Source organism: Aythya fuligula, chromosome 8, assembly GCF_009819795.1.
Source record: "Aythya fuligula isolate bAytFul2 chromosome 8, bAytFul2.pri, whole genome shotgun sequence".
Lineage (NCBI taxonomy): Eukaryota > Metazoa > Chordata > Aves > Anseriformes > Anatidae > Aythya > Aythya fuligula.
Genome location: NC_045566.1, coordinates 3,749,517 through 3,776,663, shown reverse-complemented (window position 1 = coordinate 3,776,663; position 27,147 = coordinate 3,749,517). Strand labels below are relative to the sequence as shown.

The 27,147-nt window shown below is 37.8% G+C and overlaps 1 protein-coding gene across 1 annotated transcript; it reads left to right on the top strand.

The window, feature by feature from the left end:
* Positions 1-26,928, top strand: HOOK1 (hook microtubule tethering protein 1). Its single transcript, XM_032192470.1, has 22 exons — positions 1-51; positions 6,593-6,678; positions 8,478-8,550; positions 8,878-8,928; positions 10,408-10,540; positions 11,439-11,506; positions 12,747-12,809; positions 13,851-13,934; positions 16,770-16,936; positions 17,503-17,643; positions 18,418-18,619; positions 19,367-19,477; positions 19,676-19,763; positions 19,848-19,908; positions 20,522-20,662; positions 21,316-21,403; positions 22,030-22,064; positions 22,683-22,765; positions 23,137-23,237; positions 23,573-23,674; positions 25,192-25,260; positions 26,330-26,928. The coding sequence occupies exons 1-22, from the start codon at positions 1-3 to the stop codon at positions 26,486-26,488; spliced, it is 2,157 nt and encodes a 718-aa protein (XP_032048361.1). The 3' UTR covers positions 26,489-26,928.
* Positions 26,929-27,147: the final 219 nt, after the last annotated feature.

The following is a 27,147-nucleotide window of genomic DNA, read 5'->3' as shown; positions in this document are numbered from 1 at the left end:
ATGGAGGCGAAACCCGCGGACCTGCGGCTCTGCGACAGCCTCATCCTCTGGGTGAGCGCCGCCTCGGGCCCTCCCGCCGCCGGGGCGTCGAGGGCTGGCCGGTGGTGCGGCCTCGGCGTCGCCCGGAGGGGTGGGGGAGGCTCGTGAGGGGGCGGCCGTTGGGAGCGGCGCGAGGGCACCGTTGCCATGGTGACGGGGGGGGGGGGGCAGTGTGAGGGGTCCTGAGGGGGCTGTGAGGCGCTGGGGGGGGCTCCACAAGGGGTCGGGGGGCTCCATAAGGGTCTGGGGGAGCCCCATAAGGGGCTGAGGGGCCCCATAAGGGGCTGAGGAGGTCCTGAGGGGTCCTGTGGGGCCGGGGAGGCTTTGAGGGGCCCCCGCAGTAAGGAAATGGTGAGTTGGGGGCGAGGCTGTGAAGGCAGGGCTGTAATGACAGGGCCCGCACGATGAATTTCCTTCTCCAGCCGCTAAAAGGCCCCTGCAGGACTGGCAGCCTGCAGAAGGGCCTGTGGTAGCCTGTAGGCCCAAGCTGTGGTTCCGTGGCTGTGGCTTCCATGGGGAAACCACTCTGTAATTAACAATAGTAATAAATACGCGCAATTAATTCGGCTGACAGGAGTGGAAACCTCAGGACTCGGTTGCAGGTTTTGGTTGGGCAGAGCGTTGCTCACAGCCAGGTGCAGTGTGCTGACGTGGGTGTCGCTGCATGTGCGAGAAGCACGTTCTGCTTGGGTTCAGCTGTCGGGCTCGCTTGCTTTGTCCCTTGTCCTTTTCGAGTTTCTTCTGTGCTCATCCATAATTTTAGTCTTGCAGATGCCAATGTTTTAGGAGAGAGTGAGCTGTGTTACACAGAACTCGTGTGGCAAAGGCCAGAAATACTTGGCACTATCAGCCTCTCTAGAAATAACAGGTATTTCTCCTGTGCAGAATGTAAACAGAGGAGAGAAGAGAACATTTGAGAAGCATTGTGGAGATCCAGGAATGAAATTGGCAAATGTGATAGCAGCATGTATCAGAGTTGCCATTCCTTTTCTTCTCTGCATGACAATACAGCAGTTTTAATGCATTTCAGTCTGTCATAAAACACTGGAAAACAATTTCTGCCTTCTTTTCCTCCTCCCATTTTCTTTTTGGTGCCCTTGAATGCCCCTAACAACTTGTTGGTTTTTAGAATTTCAGCCACCTTATGCTTACCTCTCTTCAGTTAGATTAAAAGATAAGAGATATTTATTTATTCTTTCTCATTTTGGGCTGTTTAACCTTCTTTTCCTCATGGTAATCAGTTAAAAATAACTCTATCATGATTCTATTGCAAAATAAACCAGTGAAAGAACTTGAGCAAATACAGTCCTGAACTGTATCTCAAAATCATTTCAGCAGGGCTCAGCTGATTTATTTTTAGAATTCCTCCTTTAAAATGTATTACGTTTAATTGTCCTTTTAGTATAGTCACTGTACATATCTCTAACCACATAACGGATCCTAAAGAGAATTCTAAAATAACTTTGTCAAGCCTTAAATGGAAAGGGCATTGTACAGAGTTGTTAGTGTAAATCAACATCCAACTCCCGTGTGTTCTCGTTCTGTACACAACACCTGGCAGATGCTTTGCTAGGTGTGTAGCTTTAGATCTAACACCTTCTTTCTCTGACCTACTTTACAACTTAGTAAAAAACAAGCATTAATAAAGATATATTTCAGAAGTCCTTTCAAATTGATCTTCATAGAAAATTGAATCTTGGGAAAAAAAGATTTCTGAAGTTGGGTATTTAGGGAGAGAGCAATGAAACGCTCTGAAGAGAAGAGGGTTCTCTAGATCTCTGTAGCAGTAAAGGTTTTTCAGTTTGCTTCTTTAATATTACCAAGATCTGTTCCCCTTGCTTGTGACTTTCTGTGTTTCTGCTGCTATATCCTGGTTTTTCTTTAACATTAGCAGTTTTGTACTAGAAAACATGTGTTACCCAGAGATGAAAGAGAAAGTGTGAATAAAAATGTTATCTATTTGATCTAACCAATCTAATTGGTTATCTAATGTGATTGTATTTAATTTTTGTGGACCTTACAGAAAAATGGAGTGGAGTTAGATTAAACTATATAGGGAACGTGTACGAGTTTCTAAGAAAAACTGACTCAAGGAATATGTGTTGAGATTGAACTCGCAAGCCTGAAGTTGTTGCAGAAACAATTTTCTAAGTCAGAAAGACAAACTGTTTGTTAGATGTGAAGTAAACCTGAATGTTTTCCATCCCTGGGTAGGAGAGGCACGGAAGAGTTGCATTGGTGGGGCTGGCGATGCAGTACTATGGGGCAGAGTAAGAGTTCCTTGAATGTCTTCTGGCACGGCACCTCTCCAAGTCTTCTGTGTCTGCCCCCAAACTAGAGGCGGGTTCTTACACATGGGTTGGTTCTGCAAACGTCCTCTGTAGGGCTATGGCCAGCCAATGGCAATGCCTTAAAGCGTTGGTGAGGCGTGTGCTCGCCTTATGTATGCTGCAGTGTTACACCGTGTGGGTGTTCGGGTATGTATCACACATCCATAATCACTATTCATTTAATGAAGGGGGGATGGTGCTGAATGGGAAGACACATACCTGGGCACTGCAAGTACAAGTTACCGTATGGCCTCTTTCCCCCATAGCTCAGTTTGCAGGAACGCTCCTCTACTAAAATCTGAGGCAGGGTGTGTGAAGTGCAGGACATAAGAGGTACAGGTGGCAAATGTGAGAAATGTGACATGAGTCTATTTGTATCCAAAGGTTAATAAAAATCATGTCATGGCAAAGGCTTGATCTTGCTTGTATGGAAGCGACTGGCAAAACTGCAGCGCTTCTTTCGGATCGCTGGTATGGAAACCGACTTAACTGGTTTGTTTACAGGAAAATTTTGTTTCTGTTTGGTTATGATCTTCTGGAAGTGTGTTTTAGAAATCTCATTTGAGCAAGTATAACCCAAAGCTTCACATACATAAATTAGAAGCTGCATGAGAGAACAATTTGTAAAGTGTCTCAGAAAGGAAGGAGTTTGAAAGTCTGGTGGGACTAGTTCATCCTTTCCAGATCCAGGAACAGGGTTACAGGTTTGGTGTGTTTGTTGGAGACATTTTTATAAAAGTGAACCTGCAAAAGAGTGGGTGGCTTTTATTTTTCCCTTTTTGTAGAATGTGTCAAGGTGCTCATCGGTCCTAGTGTGATTGAATGCTACATGAGAGCCGGCTGCCAGCAGCAAGTAGTGTGTTCCATGGGTGGTAATGTTCTGAGCCGGAGGATTTTCCCACTGCAGTTGTGGCCTACTCCAGTGCCAAATGGCACCAGCAGCATTTGTAACGTTAACGTTTCTGTGGCGGAGTTGGTCCATTACAGTTCTGGGGTTAGGAGTGGGAGTGATTACTGTTACTTTAAAATATTTGTAGTGTGGGTGTGAAATGCCCTGGGTCTCCTGGGTGAGACTTAGGGCGTACCTGTGTTGGGTAGGTTTCTTGATTTCTGCTGGACACTGTGAATACATACACAGCTTGATGCACATCTGTTCAACGGTAGAACCTTCAGCAGATGCAGAGAAAAGGCAGTAAGTGTTGCATGATAGAAAATTAAGTTTTCAAATGCATAGTTTGAATCTAGTAGCTGTATGTCTGTGAGGAAAAATATCTGCCTCTGTTGTAGTAGCAAGCACAGGGAGTGATTATGCTAGATTCGTGAAATGGACTTAAGCATGTCCTTAAGGCTGTATTTTTAGAAAAACTAATCAAATGTGAACAAAATAGCTCTGCTGCAATCCGGAAGTCTATAGTTGCCTCTGCCAACCTCCTCCCCACACCCCAACTTTTTTTGGTTTATAAATATATTAAGAAACTGCTCTGAGTAAGTGGCTCGTCTGGCATGGGATTTGGAGAATCCATGATTAATATCTCTACTCTCATATTTTTCTGGGTGCTTATATAACTTTCAAATACAGGGAGAAACTAAGACTCCTGGTCCTGCTTTTTGCTTAATTTCAATTATCTCTTTGTATTCCTGGAGGTACCGGTGTGCGCAGCGCAGTGCTGTGCGTCACAAGGTTTCCTAAGGCTTTGTTTGCTTCGACCAGCTTGGATGACCTTGATCAGAGAAGTGAAATGAGAAAACCTGTTACCCTACTTAGCAATTTCTTCAGGTTTACAAGGGTGTATATCCAAGTGGCAGCGCTGCAGTGTCGTGCCATAAAGCGCTGACTTCTGGCATGCTTGGTCTTGACTTCTGTGAGCTGCTGTGCCTGCTCCCGAGTTGGCATTAAGGCTGCTATAGTATTAGAAACCAGTGCTGACAGTCACCGCTGCTTCACTTTGTGTGCTCCTACTTAATCCTTTATGTAACCTACAAGGGATTACCGATTTGTCGCTTGCCATAATAGGGGATTTTAAAAAGACTCTTTAAATTGAAAAACAAGTGTAAAAAAAACTGTCTGCATATATTTCTCTTCTGGGCTCAGTTAGGCAGTTTCTGAAGCAAGCAAACCAATATTCAGAGTCTCTGGTCACTCTTAACAACACAGCAAATGACTGCTTCAGATTCTCACAACTGGAAACAATACTTCTCTGCCACTCTTGTCCAAGTAGTGCCATTTCCCAAATGCACTTGACTAAGTCATTCACTGGTGGCTTTTGAAAAAGCTGAAGTGTCACAGGGTGCTTGAGGAAGGTCTCATGGGATGGACAGGTGGCTTAGGACATCGTGAGCACAATAAGTACCAGAAGTCAGTTTTCACAGTGGGCAGAGATTATGAAGGTTTGTTCGTCCTTCCATTCTATCCAACAGAAACCTTTTAACAGTATTAACAGCAAACTTTCTCCTTTTTATCCATTGTGCTAAATAAAGCTGAACTTAAAATAAAGCTTATCAGGAATTCTTTTCCTGAGTAACCAAGGACTGTTGAGTCCCTGAATGACACAGGAGGATGAGGTGGCTGTGGCAAAGCTCAGTACAGACTTGAGTTTCTGGAGAATGCAGCCGGGGAAGACTTTGTTCGCTGTTTCTTTCCGCGTGAGAAGCAGGGGGTGTGAAGTGAAGCCAGCAGATGAGCAGCTCTAACGAGAAGGGGTGTCCTGCAGGGTCTGTGAGTGCTGATACGGGGCTACGAGAAGTGCTTCAACCAAGCTCGTGGAAGAAAACAACACTGAGAGCTGTTAAAGGCAAATACCCTGTCTGTTCTCCAGGGGTTCTCCAAGACACAAACTCCTGGAGCCTGATGAAATATTTGGCAGTTTGTGGTTGCTTTTTACGGTCAGTGGAGTGACTTAAGAACCTGGGTACCTCAGTGCCTTAAGGCTGTATACCTTGAAACTATAAGAATTGCATGTAGAACTTGGTAGCCTGATAAAAGAGCTGCCTGCGGCTGTGTATTGTACTTGTGTTACAGCCTGTGTATCACTGGACGATGGGATTCTTGGTTACTGTGTATAGAGCTGTCTGGTGGGCCAATGGTCCTTGCAGTGCTCTGTAACGATGTAGAAATGATGAAGATATTCTTCCCTGCTGTTACTTTTGGAGAAGGTAGCTGCAAGAAACTCAAGCTGATAAATCTGAATCTTTAGGGTGGGAACTAAACCTTGTTTGTGTAGTCATAGCACAAAGGGACTTTAATTATACTTGTACCTAGAATCACTGGGCAGAATGCAAAGATTACTTATAATAATATGTGTAGAATAGATAAATAAACTTCCAATAACTAATTTGATCTGTAATCTGGTTTTATAATAGAGCTGAAAAGTGAAAACTGGGGTTGTTGCCTTAATCTTTAGGCAGAAATATGTAGATGGGGTAAAATTGCATCCAGCAGTGTGTTTAAACGTTAGGTAGTGTGATGCTTGTAAAATACCAGAAAAAATATATATGAATACCTGGGAAAAATGTATAGTAGATGTTACAATAGAAATTTCTTGGATATACAGCAATATTTTAAGTTGCCTATTTTAATAGGAACATCGTTAGAGCAATGTTGGAATTCCTGTGTTGCCAGCTTGCACCATTTCAAATGCTTCAGTGTTTCTCAGCTGTCTTCATATCTTTGAAGTGTACAGTAGCTCTTGGATAACTGCATTAACTTTACAGTGGTTTTGCATAATTTTCTGCTTTCATTCTTAATCCCCAGATAATCTCTGGGCATTCTATTGGTGTTGTGACTTCTGTTACTAAATGCACGTAGTAAAGGACTGGAAATGATGTCTATGTATATGTATTTTTCTCATCAGTCTTCATTCCCTCTTCCAATGCCACTTTTTGTTTAGGTAGTGTTAGAATTAAGTGCTGCAACATAATCTGAGGAATGGATAAATATGAATTTACTTTCCTGATTATTGTTCCATAATCTGCTTTCTAATATAAAGACTAGTGTTGAAAAGCAAAGCGTAGTAATATTAACTTTTTAAGCGACTAGTTATAATCAGCAGTCACAGATACTGAGACAGTTGGGTTGGTTTAAAAGCTATGTAGTTCAAAAAGGATTTCAGGCTGCCTGAAGTAGAAAGACATACTTTTAAATGCTTGTGTCTTAAAGAGGAAAATGATAACTAGTTTGCTGTCCTTCTGTCTGACTAAGAAACACAATGTTTTTCCCTCCTCAGTTGCAGACGTTCAATACTGTGGCACCTTGCAGGGATGTTCAAGACTTGACTAATGGGGTTGCCATGGCACAGGTACTTCATCAAATGTAAGTTGATACTTAAGTTCCAAGAAGAGGTATTTAGTTTCTTGAGGCTTTTCTATTTAACATGCATGGTCATGTTAAATTAAACATTTCCTACACAAACATTTATGTTATAGTTACAAATTTAGAGTAGATGGTTGATAGCAGAAAATAAAGTATGACTTTATGTTGTTATTTGGGAGATGATATACTAGTTACATAATAATGTGATAGAGTGGAGAAGAAGTTGAGGAGATATTAACTGTGGTTTTAAATTCATACGTAAGAGTAATTAGGCAAAACCTACAATCTTTCTTTTTTTTTTTAAATCAACTGTATACCTAAGATACAGGTATCCATGGAAATCTGTGCCTCTGTGGAATGAGGAACTAAAAGTTCAAAAGTCATATCTCTGTGCTGTCTTCCTCTTGGGATTGCTCAATTGTTGCAGACTTAGAACACAAGATTTAAGTGCTAACTTATTTGTGTGGAAAAAAGAACCAGGAAACCTCAGCAGCACTGGTCCATTACTATTAAAAGCCGTTGCAGTCGACCAAACAAAAGCAAATAAATTCCATTTTTATTGGCGTGATGACAATTGGTACTGGACTGGGTGACACATTCATTCTGAAATTTGTAGTTTCCTCAGAGAGGATTACACCACCATTCTTTGATTGAAACAAGTCATTGCTGCAACATTTGTTGGTGGTGATGACCATAACAAAAGAGAAGCCTGAACTACCACTTCCTTGCTGAAAATATGTTTTTGACTAAGATATTACTTCTAAAAATTATTTTTTAAACTTTAACAAGTTAAACTTTTTTTTTCAAGTTGACACTTTTATTTTTTTTTTAAAGTGTGCTGCATAAAGACAGCTCACTCTTTTCCTGGAGCCTGCAAAAATTGTTTGAGGATTGCCTAGTGAAGATTTGCTGAGGGTCGTTTCCCAGCATCTCTGTACTGTGTCAGTTAACTAGCTGGATGCCACTATTTCTAAAGTAGTGTGTCAGTCAAACTGCCACGTCAGGACACTAGCATAGGAAACATCAGCAGTGCTACAAGCGAAGGTCTGTAGCAGCGGTGTAGTCTAGAGGCTAGAACTCTGGCTTAGCATATATTTGTGGTACTAGGCTGACACAGGCCTCGGGCAAATTTCTTTACAAGCAAGTGGTTGATATGCATGTAGGGATAATAACTGCCTCTTATTAGGTGCTCTGAGGCCGGGGATAAACGGTGTGATGTCAAAGTTGAGATACAGTTAGGTACGCTGTGGTTGTGCTTCTTGGCAATTCAGTGTGTATAAAGTCCCCCCACCAGCAGCTTGCCTATGATGGTGAAGTGAATGTATTTCTACCCAAGGGAGCCAAAGAGATACAAAAAATATGAAATACAAGTAGATAAAATGATTTTTTTTCTTGCAAAGTGCCTTTGACTAACTGTAGTGAAGGTAGAAGAATCTAAATATATAAGAGTAGGTAGCAAACTTAATGACAGCACTTTTCAAATGATAATGTTTCTGTACGGCACTGCGATCACTTGTTAAGATAATAACTGAGCATGATAAAGGCCTGTACATACTTGTGTTACCAAGTTTAGCTAGCTTGAACATCTACAGAAATTCTTCCTGCCCTGGAAGATAGTATCATAATTCAGCCAGTAGGATGGAAATTCCCTGTGACATAAGTATAATTTGCAATTTCCAAGAGTTCACGCCTCATTAGACACCCTAGTTAAACTTTCTGATGATTTAATGCTAAGTGTCTAGTACGCTATTTAATTAAATGCGTGCTTATTAATGTTTCATCATTGAATTTCATTTCAGAGATGTTGCTTGGTTTGATGCATCTTGGCTAAATCGCATTAAAGAAGATGTTGGTGACAACTGGAGAATAAAGGTAGGTATTCAGTGCTGAAGTTAATAAAAATTTTGTGGGGTTGGATATGGTGTCTTTCCTGAGTGTATCTAGCAGTCCAAAAACTACTGATCAGAATTAAGCACAGACTTTTTGAGGCTATTTTAAATGTTCTTGAACTGTCTATCAATAGTTTGATTGCATTCCAATATTGTTGCATGGGGATTTTCTGTTGTGGTGTTTCTCTTCCCCTGTCATTACGTGGTCCACTCATAAAGCTGCTGTGTAAGCATTTGATTGTAAATTATTTAATTACAGTGAAATCAATAGTCTTAATAAAAACCCATAACCTTATCTTTCATCTATTAGTCTAGTAATCTGAAGAAGATACTGCAAGGAATTATGGACTACTATCATGAGGTAAGGAAAAAGCAGCAATTTTATAATTGTTCTAAAGAATAGATGTTTTCCTCTTCGACCTGGATTTTTGGGGTGTTTTTTTATTCCCCTTGGCTAATTAATCTATTTTAAGGGCTTTTTGGGTAGAAAGTATGTGATAATTATCCAGTTAAATGGGAGGTATGAATGAACATAAAATTAGTCTGGTGCTAATACAAGTGATATGATTTTGCATATCATATATACACATGCTTGAACAGTTTACTTTAGATAGTAGGAGTATAATCTGGAAACCACGTCTCTGTCGCTGCCCAGGCACATGTCAGAAGTGCTGAACTACAGCATCCTACAGACCTTTGGGCGTATATTCATATTTGCTCTTGTCTGGTGAAGTTCAAATCCTTTTCTACACAACAGAGCATTTAGCAATCCTGGTCTTTATTCTGATACTCACCTGGAAGCTGGTAGATAAATAATGAATCCCCTGGGTACAGGAAGGATTGCAGTTTGTTCTCACTTATGCAGGACTGTGTTGTAGCCATAAAAGGGTGCTGTGTTGTGACGTAAACAAATGCAAAAAAAAAAAAAAAAAAAAGCCCAACAACAACCCACTAACAGAAAACATTTGTTTAATGTAGTATGGAGATTGACTGCAGTTATGTAATAGGTACGGTGTAGAAAAGCTAGCTGGATCATCTTCCTGCTTCCTGGTCTCACCTGGCCTTAGTTGTGATACCAAGTGCTGAGCCATTTGTATTGTCAGGTCTGAGGCGCTCTGGGTATATTTAGGTTTATGAGAAGGTTTTTGAAGGATTTGGGAGAAACTGAATTTGAGAACATTTTTAATTTCTTTTTTATCTTGCTGGTAGAAAAAAATTATCTCTAATATTTGAAGCCTATTGTAGGAATTTTTAACTTACTGCTACCACTATTTTCTTGTGCAAGGGGTCATTAAAAACAGCTCAGTTAGTGCATTTTCAAAACTTGTGTTTTTGCTAGAGCAATTTCAATGAACTCTTATCAGTTTGCATAACTTCATGGCAATAAATAATTGCTGAGTGGATTGAGTATATTTTTAATGCCATTCACTTCAGATTAGATTTAGACCTATTCAGAGGCAAATAGGTGCAGAGTTTGGTAAAGGTCATTGGCTAGCACTGCACTGAGTTCCCCTTTCCCCAGCACACATAAAGATTTAGGAGAGGAAGTTTAGAACTATCTTTCCTGGCCCCCAGAAGAGATGTTTTGTGACACCTCGGTTTCATGTATGAAGCCCTGTAACAAACAAGAACATTTGTTTAGGTCTTTTTGTATTTCTTGATCTAATACTATATACTCTGTTTGTATCTCTGCATTTAATCTTTAAAATCTTTCCTTTCTATAAGTTTTTTCATAACAAATCTCTTAACGGCCTCTTCATTCTTCAGATTTCCTACATGGTAACACATTTTCATGTTGTGAGAAAGCAAAAGCCTTCTTACTCTTTTCATCTTTTTTCAGTTTTTGGGTCAACAGATTTCAGAAGAACTTATCCCTGACTTAAATAAGATATCTGAGAATTCGGATCCCACGGAACTGGGAAGACTTATGCAGCTTATTCTAGGCTGTGCAGTCAACTGTGAAAGGAAACAAGGTATGGACTACCTTATTCTGATGAACAGCAGACTGCTTCAGGGTGTAGTGATTCTTAAGGTGGAAGAGGTATAGAATTATTTTCTTTATTATGTATCAGAACATCTCAATTGTTCATATGCTGCATTTGCATACTTAATCTGAAACAGGATTTCACTTCATTTTCCCATATTTTTTCTGCTTCTGTGCATAAAACTCAAATTATGTTCAAGACGGGGTGAAAATAGTCTGAAATACGTGTGTGAGAGGTTATTCCTACTTGGTGAAACAAGTACCAAGACCTAAAACTTACCATGCAAATGCCAATTAAGCAAATCAAATTAAAAACTCATATTAGAAACTGCCTTTTGACTATCTTTAGTCTTTTATCTATCTGTAGAGATAATAATCTCTCACAGGAGCTAATGCTTAATGCTCTGATGGCTAAGAAATCCTGGCATGCTTTTGTTGGTAGAACAGTTGCAATTCCTAAGTAGTCTGGAATAATTTCATCAAAGAATGCTTAGGAAGTATGCTAAGTTGGGTTGCATTGGGAATGAAGATACTAGAAGTAACTATCTTTCATTATACCTCATTAACTCAATTGCAAGGGTTTTGATCCTTTGCAATAATTTATGTTTATACATATATATAGGTATGTTATTAGAAAAAGAACCGTGGAAGAAAGATATCTTAATCTGCTTTCTCTATTGTACATAGTATAAATTTGTTCACTTAAGAATTTATAATGTATCTACTGTTTTATTGGATAATAATGATGTTGATTTAATAATAGCACTGTAAAAAGAACAGCATTTTAGAGAATAACTTCTTGATCTTTATTAAAAAAAAAAAAGCTGTCATGTTATTCAAGCCATTATGATGTCTGTATCATGAGTCACAACATTTTTTTTTCGTAGAACACATACAGAATATCATGACCCTTGAAGAGTCTGTTCAGCATGTTGTCATGACAGCCATACAAGAGGTAAGTAATAATTCGTAGCCTAATGTCAGCTGAGAAGTTTGTATATCCAATTGTTGATCTTTGTGCATTCTTTAATCCAAATAAATGTCTGTGAAGAGCCTAAGTACTTGACTAAGTTGTCTGGGAGGATTAGAACCAAGAGACCTCAGACTCCAGCTAAAGGGTTTTGATTTTAGTCTCCTATGCCCAAATGTTCAACTTGTGGAGATGATAAATGCTTAATATTTCCTGTTTCACGCAAGATGTCTATCTCATAGCAGCTGGTGTTTATACTGAAGTCAGGTTCTGAAATTTCTGTCCCAGTGTTATGGTCTTGGACCCAAGGCTATGCTGATGGCAACAGTTTGTGAGGCTGCATAGTTCTGATAGGTCATTCCAGCATCTGATTTATGAACTCCCAGCAGAACTTCTTCTGTTTTTGTCATGGTGCCCTCCCCCTGCCATTTTCCTGTGTTTTTAGTTGGATTGTTGCAGTGATCCAGCTTACAGCATATCTCTACAGTCTCTACAGATCTGTGAGCTTCAGGGCTGTGAAGCTCAGGAGAGTGTGGAAGGAGGCAAGAACTACAATACTGATGTTTGAAGAAAATGTAACATGTAATTGCACATCCCTCCAGATAGCAGTGGAGTTGGTAGGAGGCTTTAAAACTTAGAGATTTAAACTAGCTATGCAGGTTTTAAAGCTGGTAATGCCCTATTGGTAGAAATAATAGTTTATTTTATGACTAATCAAACTTTCTGAAGAAGTCTTATGAATAACTCTAATTCCTGAGTAAGAAGTAAAGCCCTTTAACTGCTGTCAAACATACAATGTATATCTCTGTACTTGAGATCTGTGAGAGCTGTGTTAATGTTCCCATTTGTGCTTAATGACAATTAGCGTAAGTGACACAAAGAAGCATGATAACTATTAAATTCACTGAGTGAAATCCTGTTCTCTGGTCTGCTCCCTTTTAACTTGACTGGGGGCTAGCAATTAATTCAGCAGGGGATATATTCGTCCATTAACACGTTACTGTTCACACTTGGTTAATTTTTTAATCAAGGAGGAGAAATCTGCCCTGTTATTCTAGATTTTCTTCAAAGCTTTTACAAACAATGAGTTTTTTATTATTATTAATCTATTTTGATGTATTGAGGGAAATGATGGAAAATACAGCTGATATTCAGTAGACAGCAAACTTGCAGAATATTAACCTCTAATTTAACCTTTTTTTTTTCCTGTGGCCTTTTTCTGTAGCTCATGAGCAAGGAAGTGATGGGTCCATCTGCAAGTGATACATCAACTGAAATGGAACAGCAGGTAACTGCCTAATATTTGTAGCTGTTACAGCTTAAGATTGAACACTAGTCAGTATCTTTCCATCTCCCAAATGAAGAGGACGGCTCTTCCTCTCCAATTTTAAAACCAATCAGCCAAAACCACCACCAACAACAAGAAAAACATTCAACAATAAATTTCATTGTTGTCTCCTCTCTGCACAAACTGCTTGGTGTGTTCCAGTTAGTGTTGACAGTATTAAACCACAGTGGTTCACAAAGGGCAGAGCAACATGCTGGTGTAGGCTGAGATGATACCATAAGGTATCATTTTCAGTGCTAATTCTAAGAAGTGGGTAGCAAGGTTTGTTCTAATACAGCTTCTCTACAACATATGAAGTGAAAGCTAGGTAATCTTTCTTGATGTGGTAGAACATGCCAATGTTAACCTACATAGCCAGAAGAGCTAAGTGGGCATCAAGACTCAGTTGTATCAGGCTAAATGCTTCTCTATTTTTAAGAGGTCATGAAAATTTTTATTAATGTGAATGTATAATGAAGTTGTAAAAGTGTCTGCTCATAAAGGAACATCTGTATTTCTCTTATGAAAGGAGTAACTTTTGATTGACCAGTGTAAGCCTGAATTTGGAAAGATCTTGCTGTGTTGACAGTGAATTTAATTTTGAGAGGAAGGAAGCCAGGGAACCAGGTTTTAGACTTCATCCATGTACATGAGTCTTACAGTTTCTGTTACTGAGCATATGCGAACCAATGAGCAGGAGGCATTTAACAGGCAGGGACTTGGAAATTGCGACAATACAGTTCTTGCTGGGTGTGTTCTTTGTTTTGCTGCTAGCATAAGTTGTTGTATTGAACCTGAATGTTACTCTGAGTTTCAATAATTCATTTATTACAAGTGGTATAGATTTAAAATGTGGCTGAAATGAACAGAGATCATGATCCAACAGTATATGGGGGTTTCTAAGTCTATGTGCATGCCTAATATCCTTCTTTAAACAATTTATATAAGCAATTGAGACACTGTGGAAGCCAGAATTAATTCACTGTCTTTGTTCTTTAAAAGCTTAAAAAAGCTTTGGAGGATCTTCAAGAAGCACTAGCGGAAAAAGAAGAGTTGGCACAAAGATGTCAAGAGCTAGATTTGCAGGTAAGAAACAGCAAGCAGCTTATTTAATATGTAGTGGTTGTGATTTAAGATTTAGAAAGTTGTCTGTTTCTGGAAAGAGCAGCCATTCTCTTCTCCAGAATACAATTACTGGAAATAGTGTCCTGATGAAAGTGTGAACTGAAGCAACCTTTGCATTAAGAGTTGACAAAGGACCTCATCTTCTACCTTTGTTTACTCCTAGTAGCAAATAGCCATGAAAACAAAGTTACCATGGATTTAACAATTGCCAATTCCATTTTTAGTCACTGCTGCCTTTAGTCCTTTAAACTGTATCCAAAAAAAGCAGTTCATATAATAATCAGTCATTAGATTTAATCATAGGAAAATTATGTTGTTTCCAACAGCTGTTGATGAAAGATTCAGATTTATCTAAAAATTTAAAAACTCTTTATTGTATGCAATTTTAATGTGGAGCATATTTGGCAAAATAGGATCAATTCGTTTTCATTATTTCTTGCTTAACCACACTGATAATAGGTTTACTTTTGCTTTTAATGGATACAGGAGTTAATCCAGTCTCTTTAGAGGAAGGAGAAAGGATTTCATAACAATAAGAAGGAACTTTAATTAATTTTAACTTTAAGTTAACTGACTTTTTAAAAAGAAATAAATAATTAAAAAAAAAACAACAAACACATTTGTTAGCCCTAAGTTTTATTCCTATGTTATGACCCTATACTCTGGGAATAAAAAGAGGTTAGTGTGGTAAGGCAGTTCATTCAGATTTGATTCTGTATGAAGTGAACATTTGCATGACATCTTATAGGAGCCAGAGTACTATACTAGCTGTATGAACCTATGTAAAATAAATTAAATAAATCCAGAGGCCAGTTTTAAATTTATTGCAGATAGTGTAGTAACAACTGAAATAGTACAATATGTTTAGAAAAGGAGCTCTCCTTGCTAATTGCAGATGCAAAGGAAGATCTTTCTAGAATTAAACTAGTATTTTACTTCTGTTTTTCTTGAAATAATAGTACATGTTCCTGGTGAAAGCAAAGGTGTAAAAGTATTTGTGAGGAGAACCCTGCAGAAGAAAACCCATTCTTTCAAATGTGCAAGAGGATTGCTCTGACAGCTGAGCTTGCAGATTACAGTTGTTAACTTTTCAAAGTGTTGTGTTCACTATTCAAATGTTCTTACTTCTAGAAGTTTTGGTAATAATTTACCTGTTCTTTCTGCTTCCATTAGGAGACTTAGTATGTCTCAGTGGAGATATCTTGAGGTTTCTCCTATACCCCCCACAAGTTTTTCCTTCAGAAATGTCTCTATTCAAAAACAATGGGTTAAACAAACCCAGGTGCTTATAACAGTGTGGCCCAGGTGAAGGCATTAAAGATGTTGGGGGAAAGGTACTGCTGATTATAAACAGATGAGTTAATGGCAATGTAATTCTTTAATAAGATGATGTGTTTTTTTAAATACACTTTCATAATTTGTGTTGACTTTGAGGTCCAGTGATTTATACTACTTCTGTTATGCTGAAATAATAGAAGAGAGAACTATCAGAAAGGAACTGAGAAAAAATGGAAAACTTGCTCTGAATTGTGTGAAAGCGTTGTTTTTAGGAGGTGTTGGGCAGGTGTTCTTTTAAAATTATTCAAAAAATGTGAATTCTCTGCATGTTTAAGGAGTGGCTGAGCCTTGAACAGTAAGAAGGATGTTGAGTAAGGCTCAGATATGTTCTTTACCCACAGGTGTTTGTGCATGCATGTATACAGTAAGCTGATATCCAGTATTTAAAAAGGAGTGGACCTAGAGAGCCAGCATCTAATGAAGTGGTATAGGAATTACGGTTTTGTTTCTTAGATCTGTTTGATAGAGTTTTAAATTATGATCACAAACAAGCTGTTTCTTAATGTTGCATTGTTTAGGCTATATCTGATGTTTTATCTAGTAATGTCATCACGATATATATATTTTTAACTTACTTATTGAAGCCATAATATTGATTGACACTTCTCATTTAAACTAATTCTTAATAAATTCACTTGTAAGGTCTCAGTCTTCCTTGATATTTTCCAAGAATATAAGAAAGGTAGGTTTTCTTTATGATTCAGGAAAGCATAACCCAAAAAGCGTATTGTCCCTGTTTAAATGCCAGTTAACTAACACGTGCTACACGCTCTTATGTTTGACAGGATGTTAAAATTAACACAACAGCTTTCACTAGAAAAACTTTAAAGATTCTAGCCTCTTAATCCTTCCCCATTTTATGGCTGTTAATATACTGACTGTTTCAGTACAGTGTTGTATTCTCATTTGCTTAGCTGTGAGCACTCAGTATCAAACCTGTTTGATTGTTGCCAAAAATGCATGCTCTATATGAAGCTGTCCAGGTTTTTTCTTTTGCGTGTGTGCTTACCAGCTTATGGCGCTTGAAACTGCTTCTTGCGCAACCATCCACTGCTGAGCGCACGGCAGTACTGTGTTAGTGTGCTAGCCAGTGCCATCCTGCTTTTTATTGTTAAGTACAAGCAAGATGGAGAGTAACCTTGACACCAGTACTTTTTTTTTTTTTTTGTATGGCATCCATGGTATCCTTTTTAATAAAAGTACTAGTTTCTCTCCATATCCCATTGTAAGCCTTTACCATGGTTTCAGTTACAAAAATTTCTTTTTAAGAGGGACTTCTCCTTTAGTGCTTCATAACTTACATACACTAAAGCATCTGTATGCTGTGTAAATTACATTCTAAAGTTTCTAAACCCTCAACCTTTTTCATAAACTAATTTGGTGATATACTGCTGTCTTGCTTTAGTTCTTTCTGGTTGGACAGGTCTTACAGCGGTGATGCTGTTTTATCTATGCTAGGTGGCTGCCCTTCAGGATGAAAAAAACAGCTTGATGTCAGAAAATGAGATTATGAATGACAGACTAGAGCAATTAGATGACTCTATTGATGATCCAAATACTGTGGTAGCAAAAAAGTATTTTCATGCACAGTTGCAACTAGAACAACTTCAAGAAGAAAACTTCAGGTATGAAACCATTTTATTTTTCTTTCAAAGAACCCTTGCTTGTCATGTCAGATACATCACAAGATTTTCTGATACCCCTTAAGGATTTCCCATCTTAATTTCCTTTGCTATAAAAACTTTCTACTACTGTATTAACATAACCTATTTTAAAGATGGCCTTTACCCTGAAGGGAAAAAAAAGCTGTTATTTTGTAATCACAGTATTGTGGCCCTTTGACACTTTTTTAAAAGGTGATGGAAAGCAGAAATAAGCACCAACGTGATTTGTGTTTAAAAAAGTCTCCTTAATGCACTGATTTCTTTCACATATTAGTCTTTCTTCTTGTAATTCCTATGAAAAAAAAATCATGTGATTCCTTGAAATATCACATCATACATTTGCAGTACAGAATCCATTGTGATTTAACAAGTAGACAGTCAAAAGTTTACAGTACCCTTTTTTGACAACTTAAATCAATAGGTTTCCCTTTTCTTACTTTAATAGTTCTAGCACTAAATGGGTCATCATGAGCAAAATATGTAATGAATATGGATTCTTAATAGACTTCCTGTTTTTGATCTGGTAGGCTTGAAGCTGCAAAAGATGATTATCGTGTCCATTGTGAAGATCTAGAAAAACAACTGATTGAACTGCAACACAGAAACAATGAACTGACTTCTTTGGCAGAAGAATCTAGGGCACTGAAAGACGAAAATGATATTCTTAGGTATATAATATACACAGCTTTCTTTTCTTTTTTTTTTTTTCTCCACATTGGCAGGATTTAATGACTAAACCTAAGGGTTTGTATTTCAAAATAATTCTTTACAGCTATTACTTCTGTGGATGGGTCTTACCCAAACAAGGTCTAAAATAAATGTTCGAAAAAGGCCCCTTGACAAAGCGGGGATGAAATGCAAGCTTTTACACACAACCTCTTCTTAGTATAAGAATTCTTCTGCAACGCAGGGTAAAATAAGTACAGATATTGTTCTTCACGTGCAATGGAAAGTTAAGTTCTGGATGAATTAGGAAATTTTTGTATGAGTGTGAATGTGCATTTTATTAAGGGGGACATTTTTACTAAGGAAAACGTTTTACGCTGTCAAGAGGCTGACTTTTCTGATGTAGAAAAGTGTATGTGCAGCTAGAACTTTGACGTAACTTTTGGTATCGTGTGGATGGCCAATACACACAAGTCCGTAAATGTTGGGGGAACTCTTAGTATTTCCCTACCCTCTGTGTCCAGGCCAGTGTTGCCACAAATGCAAGTACCAGCTGCCTCTAGAGAGGGTCCATCCAATGACTGGATGCGCTGCTGGGTGCACACATTTACATGAACTGTTTCAAAGGGTCAGCAAAATAAAGCAGTAAGATTTAATTCTGCTTTTAAGCATGTTGCGTCTGCCTTTGAAAATTGCTTGAATTTGCATGAAAGAAGAATCTGACTCTAGTCTCTCTAGAAGAAACATACTTTGCTAATTCCTCCTTATTCTTTAAGGGCTACTGCAGACAAAGCAAGTAAGCTGGAATCAACTATTGAGGTATATCGTAAAAAGCTACAGGATCTGAATGACTTCCGCAGACAAGTCAAATCTCTGCAGGAAACCAACATGATGTATATGCACAATACAGTCAGTCTGGAAGATGAACTAAAGAAAGCCAATGCAGCCCGTGCCCAGTTAGAAACCTACAAAAGACAGGTAGAACTGCAACTATACTTAAGATGTTACTTTTTTTCTTTTGATATTCTTACTTAAGTGCAAATACTTTTATTATTTTTAATTGGAAAAAAAAATCAACAGAAACAATGAATGGCTTAATCTAACAGGCCGTGGATTTAAATCATTCAAAAAAAATGTAGTTGCTTTTTAATTGATGACGATGTCATCAACAAAAATTAATTTGATGGGCTGTGGACTTAACCTGTATTGCCCCCTTAGACCTTTCTCTCTCTGAAAACTCCCTCATATTCTGCAGTTTGCTTTAATAAACCAGGAAAGAGAGTCAAGCTAGCAATTTTAACTGTAGCTTCCCTCTCAGTCAACTGTTTGTTGATGATTTGGAGGTTTTACTTACTTACTTCAACCAAGGTAACTTGTGTTCCTGGGGAGAAGTTGTTCAGCTATTACTGAGATGACATGCATGTAATATTAACTTTCTTCAGGGTAATTTACTTTAAACCGTGAAAGTTGCATTTATTTCAACAATAAAACATTAAACTCCTGCAATAATGAAAGGAGCTACCTGAACTTGTTAAATCATTCAAAAAGCTCATTACCTCTTAATTAATAACAACAACAACAACAAAAAAAACACAAAACATGCAAAAGCTTGGAGGATCAGCTGTTTATTTTTGCTAAACTGGGTATGAATGAAGGTTCTAACATAATTCTTAAAGACAGAATGTTGAAACCTTCATGTGCTGAATGTCTTCTCTTAATAAAAAGGTCCAGGAACTTCATAACAAGCTGTCTGAAGAATCAAAAAGAGCTGATAAGCTAGCATTTGAGATGAAACGACTTGAAGAAAAACATGAAGCTTTAATCAAAGAAAAAGAAGTAAGTGTCTTGAATGAGAGCTTATATGAACATCTAATGAAAATCAGTGCTGTAAGTTTCATATTTTTTGTTTTATGGATATAGATATATATATACATAGAATACATATATACATAGAATACATAGTACTAGTCCTTATTAGTGTTATTTGGTCCTAAAATGTTGCAGTGTGACTTACTTTCATCTCTGTTTTCTTAGAGACTGATAGTGCAGTGTGATGCATTAAAAGAGACTAATGAAGAGCTCCGGTATTCACAGATGCAGCAGGATCATCTGACTCAAGCAGGTATTGCTTTATATTCAGAGGCTTTTCTTTGTATGTTAATTATTTCTGTATGTTTGTTCAAACGAACTTCTCATGCAATTTCAGGTGCATCTCGTGTTAGAAGCCACGATAATCTTGCTGCTGAAATTCTGCCGGTAGAATATAGGTAAGACACACAAACATTGCGCCAGTTTGGGGATTTTTATGCGTGCGGTGTAATATTAACCATCTCCATGTGAGTTCAGTATTTTCAGCAACAACTTTGTCTCCCACTTAGATTTCTCTCCATGATGCTTCTCTAGACTCCCATGTAGCTTTTAATAATTATTTCCCAAAAACATAACTGATTTGCATTCTTTTTTTTTTTTTTTTTTTTTAAGTCAGTTTCCTTTATGTAGAGGTTGGCTTGAAAATATCCATTTAAGGATTGAAACAATTCTCATCTTTTGGCTTGCAGACAAAACAAACAAACAGTACACACAGCAAGTAAGACAGAATAGCAAAGGCTAGCTAATGTTACTGTGAAACTCTGGCAGAGTAAAACATAAAGGCTCAATAAAATTTGAATTTGGAATTATATAATCTAAACCTTTCTCATTTCTCTTCAAAACCTGGTGTATTGTTTGAGAATTTTAAGTTACACTTAATCAAAAATTGAGTTATTCTCCTGAGTGTATTCCTGAGGGGAACATATTTTGCTCAGTTTAGACAGAACAGGAATATTACCTCTGATTATTTCCTAATCAGCAATGACCTTTTTGTTCTTCTTTTTGTTTCAGAGAAATGTTTATTCGGCTGCAGCATGAAAATAAGATGCTTCTGTTACAACAGGAAGGATCAGAAAATGAACGTATTATGGAGCTCCAGAATCAGCTGGAGCAAAAGCGTCGGACAGTAAATGAACTAGAAACTGAGAAAAGGTAATGGGTGAAACAGCATCCTAAATGCAGAAAAATGTTGTTTCTGGCCCTTCAGAGTGGTCTTCTGGCTTCCATCTGTAGCGTGGTACTGTGCAGGAAGCCAGTTACCCTTTTTCTTTTCGACAACGTGAAAAAAACAGGAAAGGGTAATGAGGCAAAGAAGAAGGAAAGCTTAAATGTGTTGTAAAACTTGGCAGTTCTGTGTCTAGCATGCTATGAAGGAACTTGTTGTTTATAGGATGCTCTTAGCTCTGATTTTTGGGAGACCAAGAATGGATATAAACTCTATTTCTAGAAATGCAAACAAATGATGTTATAATGCAGGGATATGGTCTGAATTTCTCTATCACTTAATGAATGCTGAAAGCAGTTTACTAGGATGTGAGTATTTAGGAGCAATTAAGCTTACTTAAACCTTAAAATGATTCTGGGTATGTCATTATAAAATGTTTAATAAAGCTGCCAAATGTTTGTTTCAGCAGAAGTTGAAGTCAGACTAAAAGAATTTGAAATCAGTTTCTTTGTGGCTTAAGTGCTGCTGGGTAAACCCTCTGCAAAATTATCATCTAAGCATGGAGAAGAAAAGTCTTACTGTGCCATGATCTATTTAAGATAGGTATTAACTGGCTTTTCTTGGCTTTTCTACCTAAAAGGCTAAACGAGGAGCATATTGGAGAGTTAAAACAGCAGATTGAAGATCTGCAGAAGACTTTGCAGGAGCAGGGATCCAAGACAGAAGGAGTAAGTAAATGCTCAGGCTTCTTGACCTTGAATATGTTACACCAGTTTTGTTTAAAATCCTTCAGTATAGCATCACATCTTGTTTAGATGTGCCTCTTTTTTGTGGGTGCGTTTAGTTCTGCTATGTACTAAGAAGGCAAGATTCTGGATAGGTACTTTTTTCTTTTTCTTCTTTTTTTTTTTTTTTTCATTGGTGTAAAATATCTTTATGTTGTAGCAAGAGTAAGCAAACTTGGAAACTGCTTTATTACATTGTATCAAAAAAAAATACACCACCCATTTGTTTTCACTGGAAAAGAATCATATTTTGTGTGATTCCATTTTTTCCCCTTCTTTAAGAAACTAACTCTTCTATGTTTTACTTCTTTAAATCTCTAACTGTAGGATTAAGTGATGCTATAATGAGAAGGATAGCTTTAAAGAAAGAAGATGCTGGGGTTACTTTTTGCACCAGACAGATACCATGAATGCAGTTATAGACATGCATAAAAAATGCAGTTTTTGAAGCTATGTTTGGCTTAGCTAATTTAGGTGTGCTAAATATTCTAGGCTCATCTGTAAGAACACTTTTAACATTGTGCGGTGTGAAGTATTGAAATTAACTGAATTTTAACTTTCTTTCGTAGTCTAGCAACCTGAAGCAGAAATTGGCAGCGCATATGTAAGTATGACACATGCATCCTCAATAACTTAATTATGCCAAATAATTTGACTCTTTTAGCACATAAACTGCCTAAATCTTCATACCGATGTCTTGTTTTTTCCAAGTCACTGTCTTGAGAACCCATGCATGTAGTGAGTTAAGTATTAGCATTCAGGTTTTGTCTATTCCAGTCATGATAATCTTGTTACAGTAATATTCACTTAACTATCTCTTCTTTGCCAATGGCAGTTTACCATTTTGATTCAATAACAGACTGTTAAAACCATCACTCTTGTTGTACTCAAAATGCATTTAATTCCTCTGAAATACGTCTATCCTTCCATCAGATTGTAGATCATGCTAAAGAGATGCTAGAAGGGTTTTTTGGTGTTTTTTTTTTTTTTTCTTCCCCACTTTCTTGCTTCTAGCTTTAGGTAATCAAGGTTCAATTTGAAAGTCACAACTTCTGTTGTTCTTCAAAAATGCATACTAATATTCCTATTTAAACTCAAACAAATCACCGGAGTTTAAAGTTGTTGCTTACACATTTCCTATGATCAAGTTTCAACTGTCATCTCTTAACTGTGCGTGGTATTAGTTGCAAGCTTAATCCTTAGTACAGTCTTTCGTTTGTAGGGAAAAATTGAGTGAAGTTCATGATGAGTTACAGAAGAAGGAGGCTGCTCTTGCAGAACTGCAGCCTGATGTCAGTCAGAACCGTAAGTAGTTTTTTTCCCTTCCCCCCTGTTATGTTTCTTCTGAAATGATTAATTTATCCACTTGGCTATGGGATACTTGTCGGTATAAGGCTTTTTGCTAGAGTGTAGCTTTAAAACCTGAAACTGGGGGGAAAAAATAAGTGCATAAGGAGGCCTCGTGAGGGTATTGTTTTGTTGAACGATGCCTTGCAAAATGGGAATTTGGGGTCAGATCTAAGATCTTATGGTACAGCTGAAACAAAAATAAGAACTTTGAGGGGAAATTATGTAGTAACTGAAGTTTGTTTCTTTTTTTTGGGGGGAGAGGGAATGTTTTAAGTACCATGTCTATTTTTGTTTTGTATGTCATTGTTAATGATCTCTGTAAACAGCCCAGAAGATTGGAGAACTGGAAGCAGCCTTGCGAAAAAAAGATGAGGACATGAAAGCAATGGAAGAAAGATATAAAATGTACCTTGAGAAAGCAAGAAATGTGAGCGGCATATTTCTGAACATATACATTCCTACAAATTGTTGAACACATTGACTTGTCCTGTCCCTTTCCCCTCTAAAATTAGTAGCTGCATGTTGCATTTTTTGGTCAAATTGCTCAGTTGCAATCAGTGTAATGTATGAGAGAACACTGTTCAGCCTGAACCATGAGATGCATTAATGATTCTTCAATAACTTTTAACATCTTATTTCATACTGTATGAAAGCCTGGTTTTCATCCTGATTACTTGACTAGTTTGGTCTGCTTTTGTATCTCTCCTGTGAGCAAATGAGGTGCAAAGCTGACATGTAATGTATTGGTTTTGCCTTGTACAGGTGATAAAAACCTTAGACCCCAAGCTAAATCCAGCATCAGCAGAAATTATGTCACTCAGAAAACAGATAACAGAAAGAGACAAAAAGATTGAAGCATTGGAGGTAAACATTTACGCATATTTAATAATAACTTCTTACATGTTCTGCTGTCTCAGATATCAGACAATCAAATTACTGTTTCTTCATGGTGCAGTGCCCTTCAGTGCTGCATTCAGTTAGGAACTGTGCAGACCATCCAACCTAGGGATTTTTAGCTTAGCTAAATTAACATTTTATCATAGCATGAATCTGTCTGGGCGCTTTAAGTTTTTTTTTTTATAGTCTTTCTGTGTACACCCGAAACACTAATTTGGGTACTTTTTAAACTCTGAAAAGCTCTAAGTGAAACTGCACTAGCCTAATGGCTTTGCTTCAATACAGTAACTTGTACGGAAGTGCGGAGTCTGACCTCTTTCAGTAGTAATGTAACTTAGTTTGTGTGATTGACTAAGTATTAGGGCAATGACTTGTTTAATAGACCCATTGTTAGTGACTTCGTATATTGGAGTGCTTGAAACCAGAAGAGTGTAACCCGTTAATGCAGGAAAATTTGCTTGCCTGTGCTTCTCTGAAAGGAATGTTGGCAGTAGTCCAAGGGCGAAGAAAAACTGGGAAATGCTGCATTCAGTTTTATAGCAGCCCCGATGGGACTGGTTAGAATAGTTATTTCAGCAGGTATGACACTAAACTGGGAGGAGCTGTTGACTCCCTGAAGAGCAGAGAGGCCTTGCAGAGATACCTTGACATACTAGAGGGCTGGGCAATCACCAACCACATGAAACTTAACAAGAGAAACTCTGGATTCTGCACCTGGGACAGGCAGCCCTGGCTGTATGTATGGGCCAGGGGACAAGAGGCTGGAGAGCAGCCCTGTGGAAAAGGGTCTGGGGATTTTGTTCAACGACTTGCACATGAGCCAGCAGTATGCCCTGGCAGCTAAAAGGGCGAATTGCACCCGGGGATACATCAAGCATGGCACTGCTGGCTGGGCGAGGGGACTGTGCTGCTGTGTTCTCTGCTGCTGTGGCCTCACCTCAACTGCTGTGTGCAGTTTGGGGTGCTACAGTATAAGGAGGATATTAAAAGACTGTGTCATGTCCAAAGGGAGGCAACAACAATGGTGAGAGATGTGGAGGGCAAGACACATGAGGACACACAGAATAGAAATTCAGTAATACAATAAGAATATTCTGCAGCTAGGGGTACATTCTTGTTTTTGAGTTTTCCTCACTTTAAAGTGAAGAGAGACTGCTAATCTATTTATAGACTTTCTAATACACCCTGTAGTTTTTTCATGTAGTTTTTCCATGTTTTTTCATTTTTCCATGTAGTTTTTTTCTCAGCTTTAAAATAAGTTGCAAAGCTGAAGCAGTTAGGCTTAAATAGAAGTTGCGTTTCTTGAGGTAGCCTGTAATTTCTGTCATTTAAGGAAGTATCTTTATTTACATCTGTAAGCCTTCTAGCTGCTTTGCATGTTTAAGCATTTCTGCTGCGTGTGCTTATTTCACTTCGTGGACTGAAGTAAGTTTATGCAGATTATTTCTGTGTTTTAATTGATATTCTTCTCTGTCTCATTCCAGACAGAAAACAAAATTGCTAAATTACGTGATTATGAGGAAAAGCTAATTGTAACTGCATGGTATAACAAGGTGGGTCAAAAGTTCACTTGGAGGTATCTTATAAATCAGAGAAACACGTTTTGCTAAGTGTGGCAATTAAATCTTACATCTCTGTTTTTCTTTTGAAGTTTGCTATAAACTGGTGCTTAGGACAGAAAGCCTGTAATTTATCTACTTGTCTGAAATATCCAGCTTGCAGGTTAGCATGGCCTCATGCCTAAAAACATTGAACTAGGAAAAGGAGACAAATGAGAGAGTTCCAGTTTAAAATGAGATCACACTCTTCGACTTGCATTCTGGCCTGCAGTCAGGATTAGCAAAGTTCAGTGAGTTCCAGCTACAGTTTCCAGTACTGTTGAGGTAACTTGGGAAATGCCAGCATCAACATGCTTGACAGCAGCGTAAAGAGAAAATAATATAACAATCAAATATTCCGTAAAATTATGTTCAATCTTTTCTATTTGTCTTTGGTGCTTTGGAACAGGAGACTTAAAATTTGTCATAGGCCATGACTGCCATCGTGATGTACCATTTGCTATCATAAGTTTACAGAATTTATGAATTTATCAAGCTAAATTCTTGAATGTTCAGTAGGCACTTGTTACTGTTGAGGTTCTTAGGCATGAGACCAAGAGAGACCATAGTTCCAAAGATTTTCATGTTCCTGCTTTAGATGTGCGGTGTCTAGCACAGTGTTTGTGAAGTGAAGCCAGAGCCATCCTACAGCAGTGTTGTTGCAAAGTGTTTTATAACGTTAAATTGCTATGAAAAGGACTAGAGAAAGTTTGTTTTCGTTTGAATCAAAGCACAGAGTTTCATACAGACTGGGGAGGGAAATCAAACAATGAAAGTAAAATTAAATGTCATGCTTAATAAGGGAACAAGTTCACAGTGAACTAAAATTAACATTCTGTAATGAATGAATCTTATTTACTTCTGCATTGGTTTATACCTTGCATGGCACCACAAGGCTATATTAGAAATAAAATAAAAAGCAATTATTTATGCATAATAAATAAACATTAGCTTTGTGTGTGAAAGATGACCCATTTTTCTTCTGTTTTGCTGTAGTGTTAAGTATTATCTAATTCATTTACAGAGCATAACCCTCCAGAAACTAGGTATGGAAGCTAGACTTGTTGGCAGTAGTGGAGCCTGCAGAGATGGCCCAGGACGCTCCTTCCTAGCTCAACAACGTCACGTCACCAATACCAGAAGGAATCTCACTGTTAAAGTACCAGGTGCAACATCTGATTGAACCACAAGGACCATGAGGGAAACTCACAAGCTTAAGTGTCCTTAAAAGTTTTATAGCTTCCACTTCAACTACTTGATGAAAGAGGAGGTTATGATGGAGGGCAAATGTGAATTCAACATCAGAACCTATAAAGAAGTGATTAATTTGATCGGTGGTATCTAGAAGGTAGCACGTAGCTTTCCAAGCAGAAGTAGATTTAATAACTGCAGTATGTATTTACAAGCACAACTTAAGATTTATATTTGCCTTCAGAATATATTGTAAATATAAAATTTGGCACTATATATTTAAAACTATTTAAAGCGTTTGGGCTAGAGAGTTGACTTTTGTAATAGGGAGATGTTATGCAAAAATGTACTTCAGGAAACTGGCAATATTTGACGTTTTTGCTGGGCTCTTCTGAAAATAAATTTAAAAGATCGGTACCAAGTTTTAAAAATGCTTTTTAAATAATATAAAATACAGTTTTAGAAGTAAGAAAATATTTGCATTTATTTAAAAAAAGAAGTCATACTAGTTGACTTGTATAAGAGAAGACAGGCGTTGTCATCTCAAGTCAGAGGCACAATTACTCAGTTTATTTAAATAACAATTAAGTTTGTGCATATATACACTAAGGAAAGCCTGTCTTTAAGATGTTGAATTCACCAAAGCTAAAT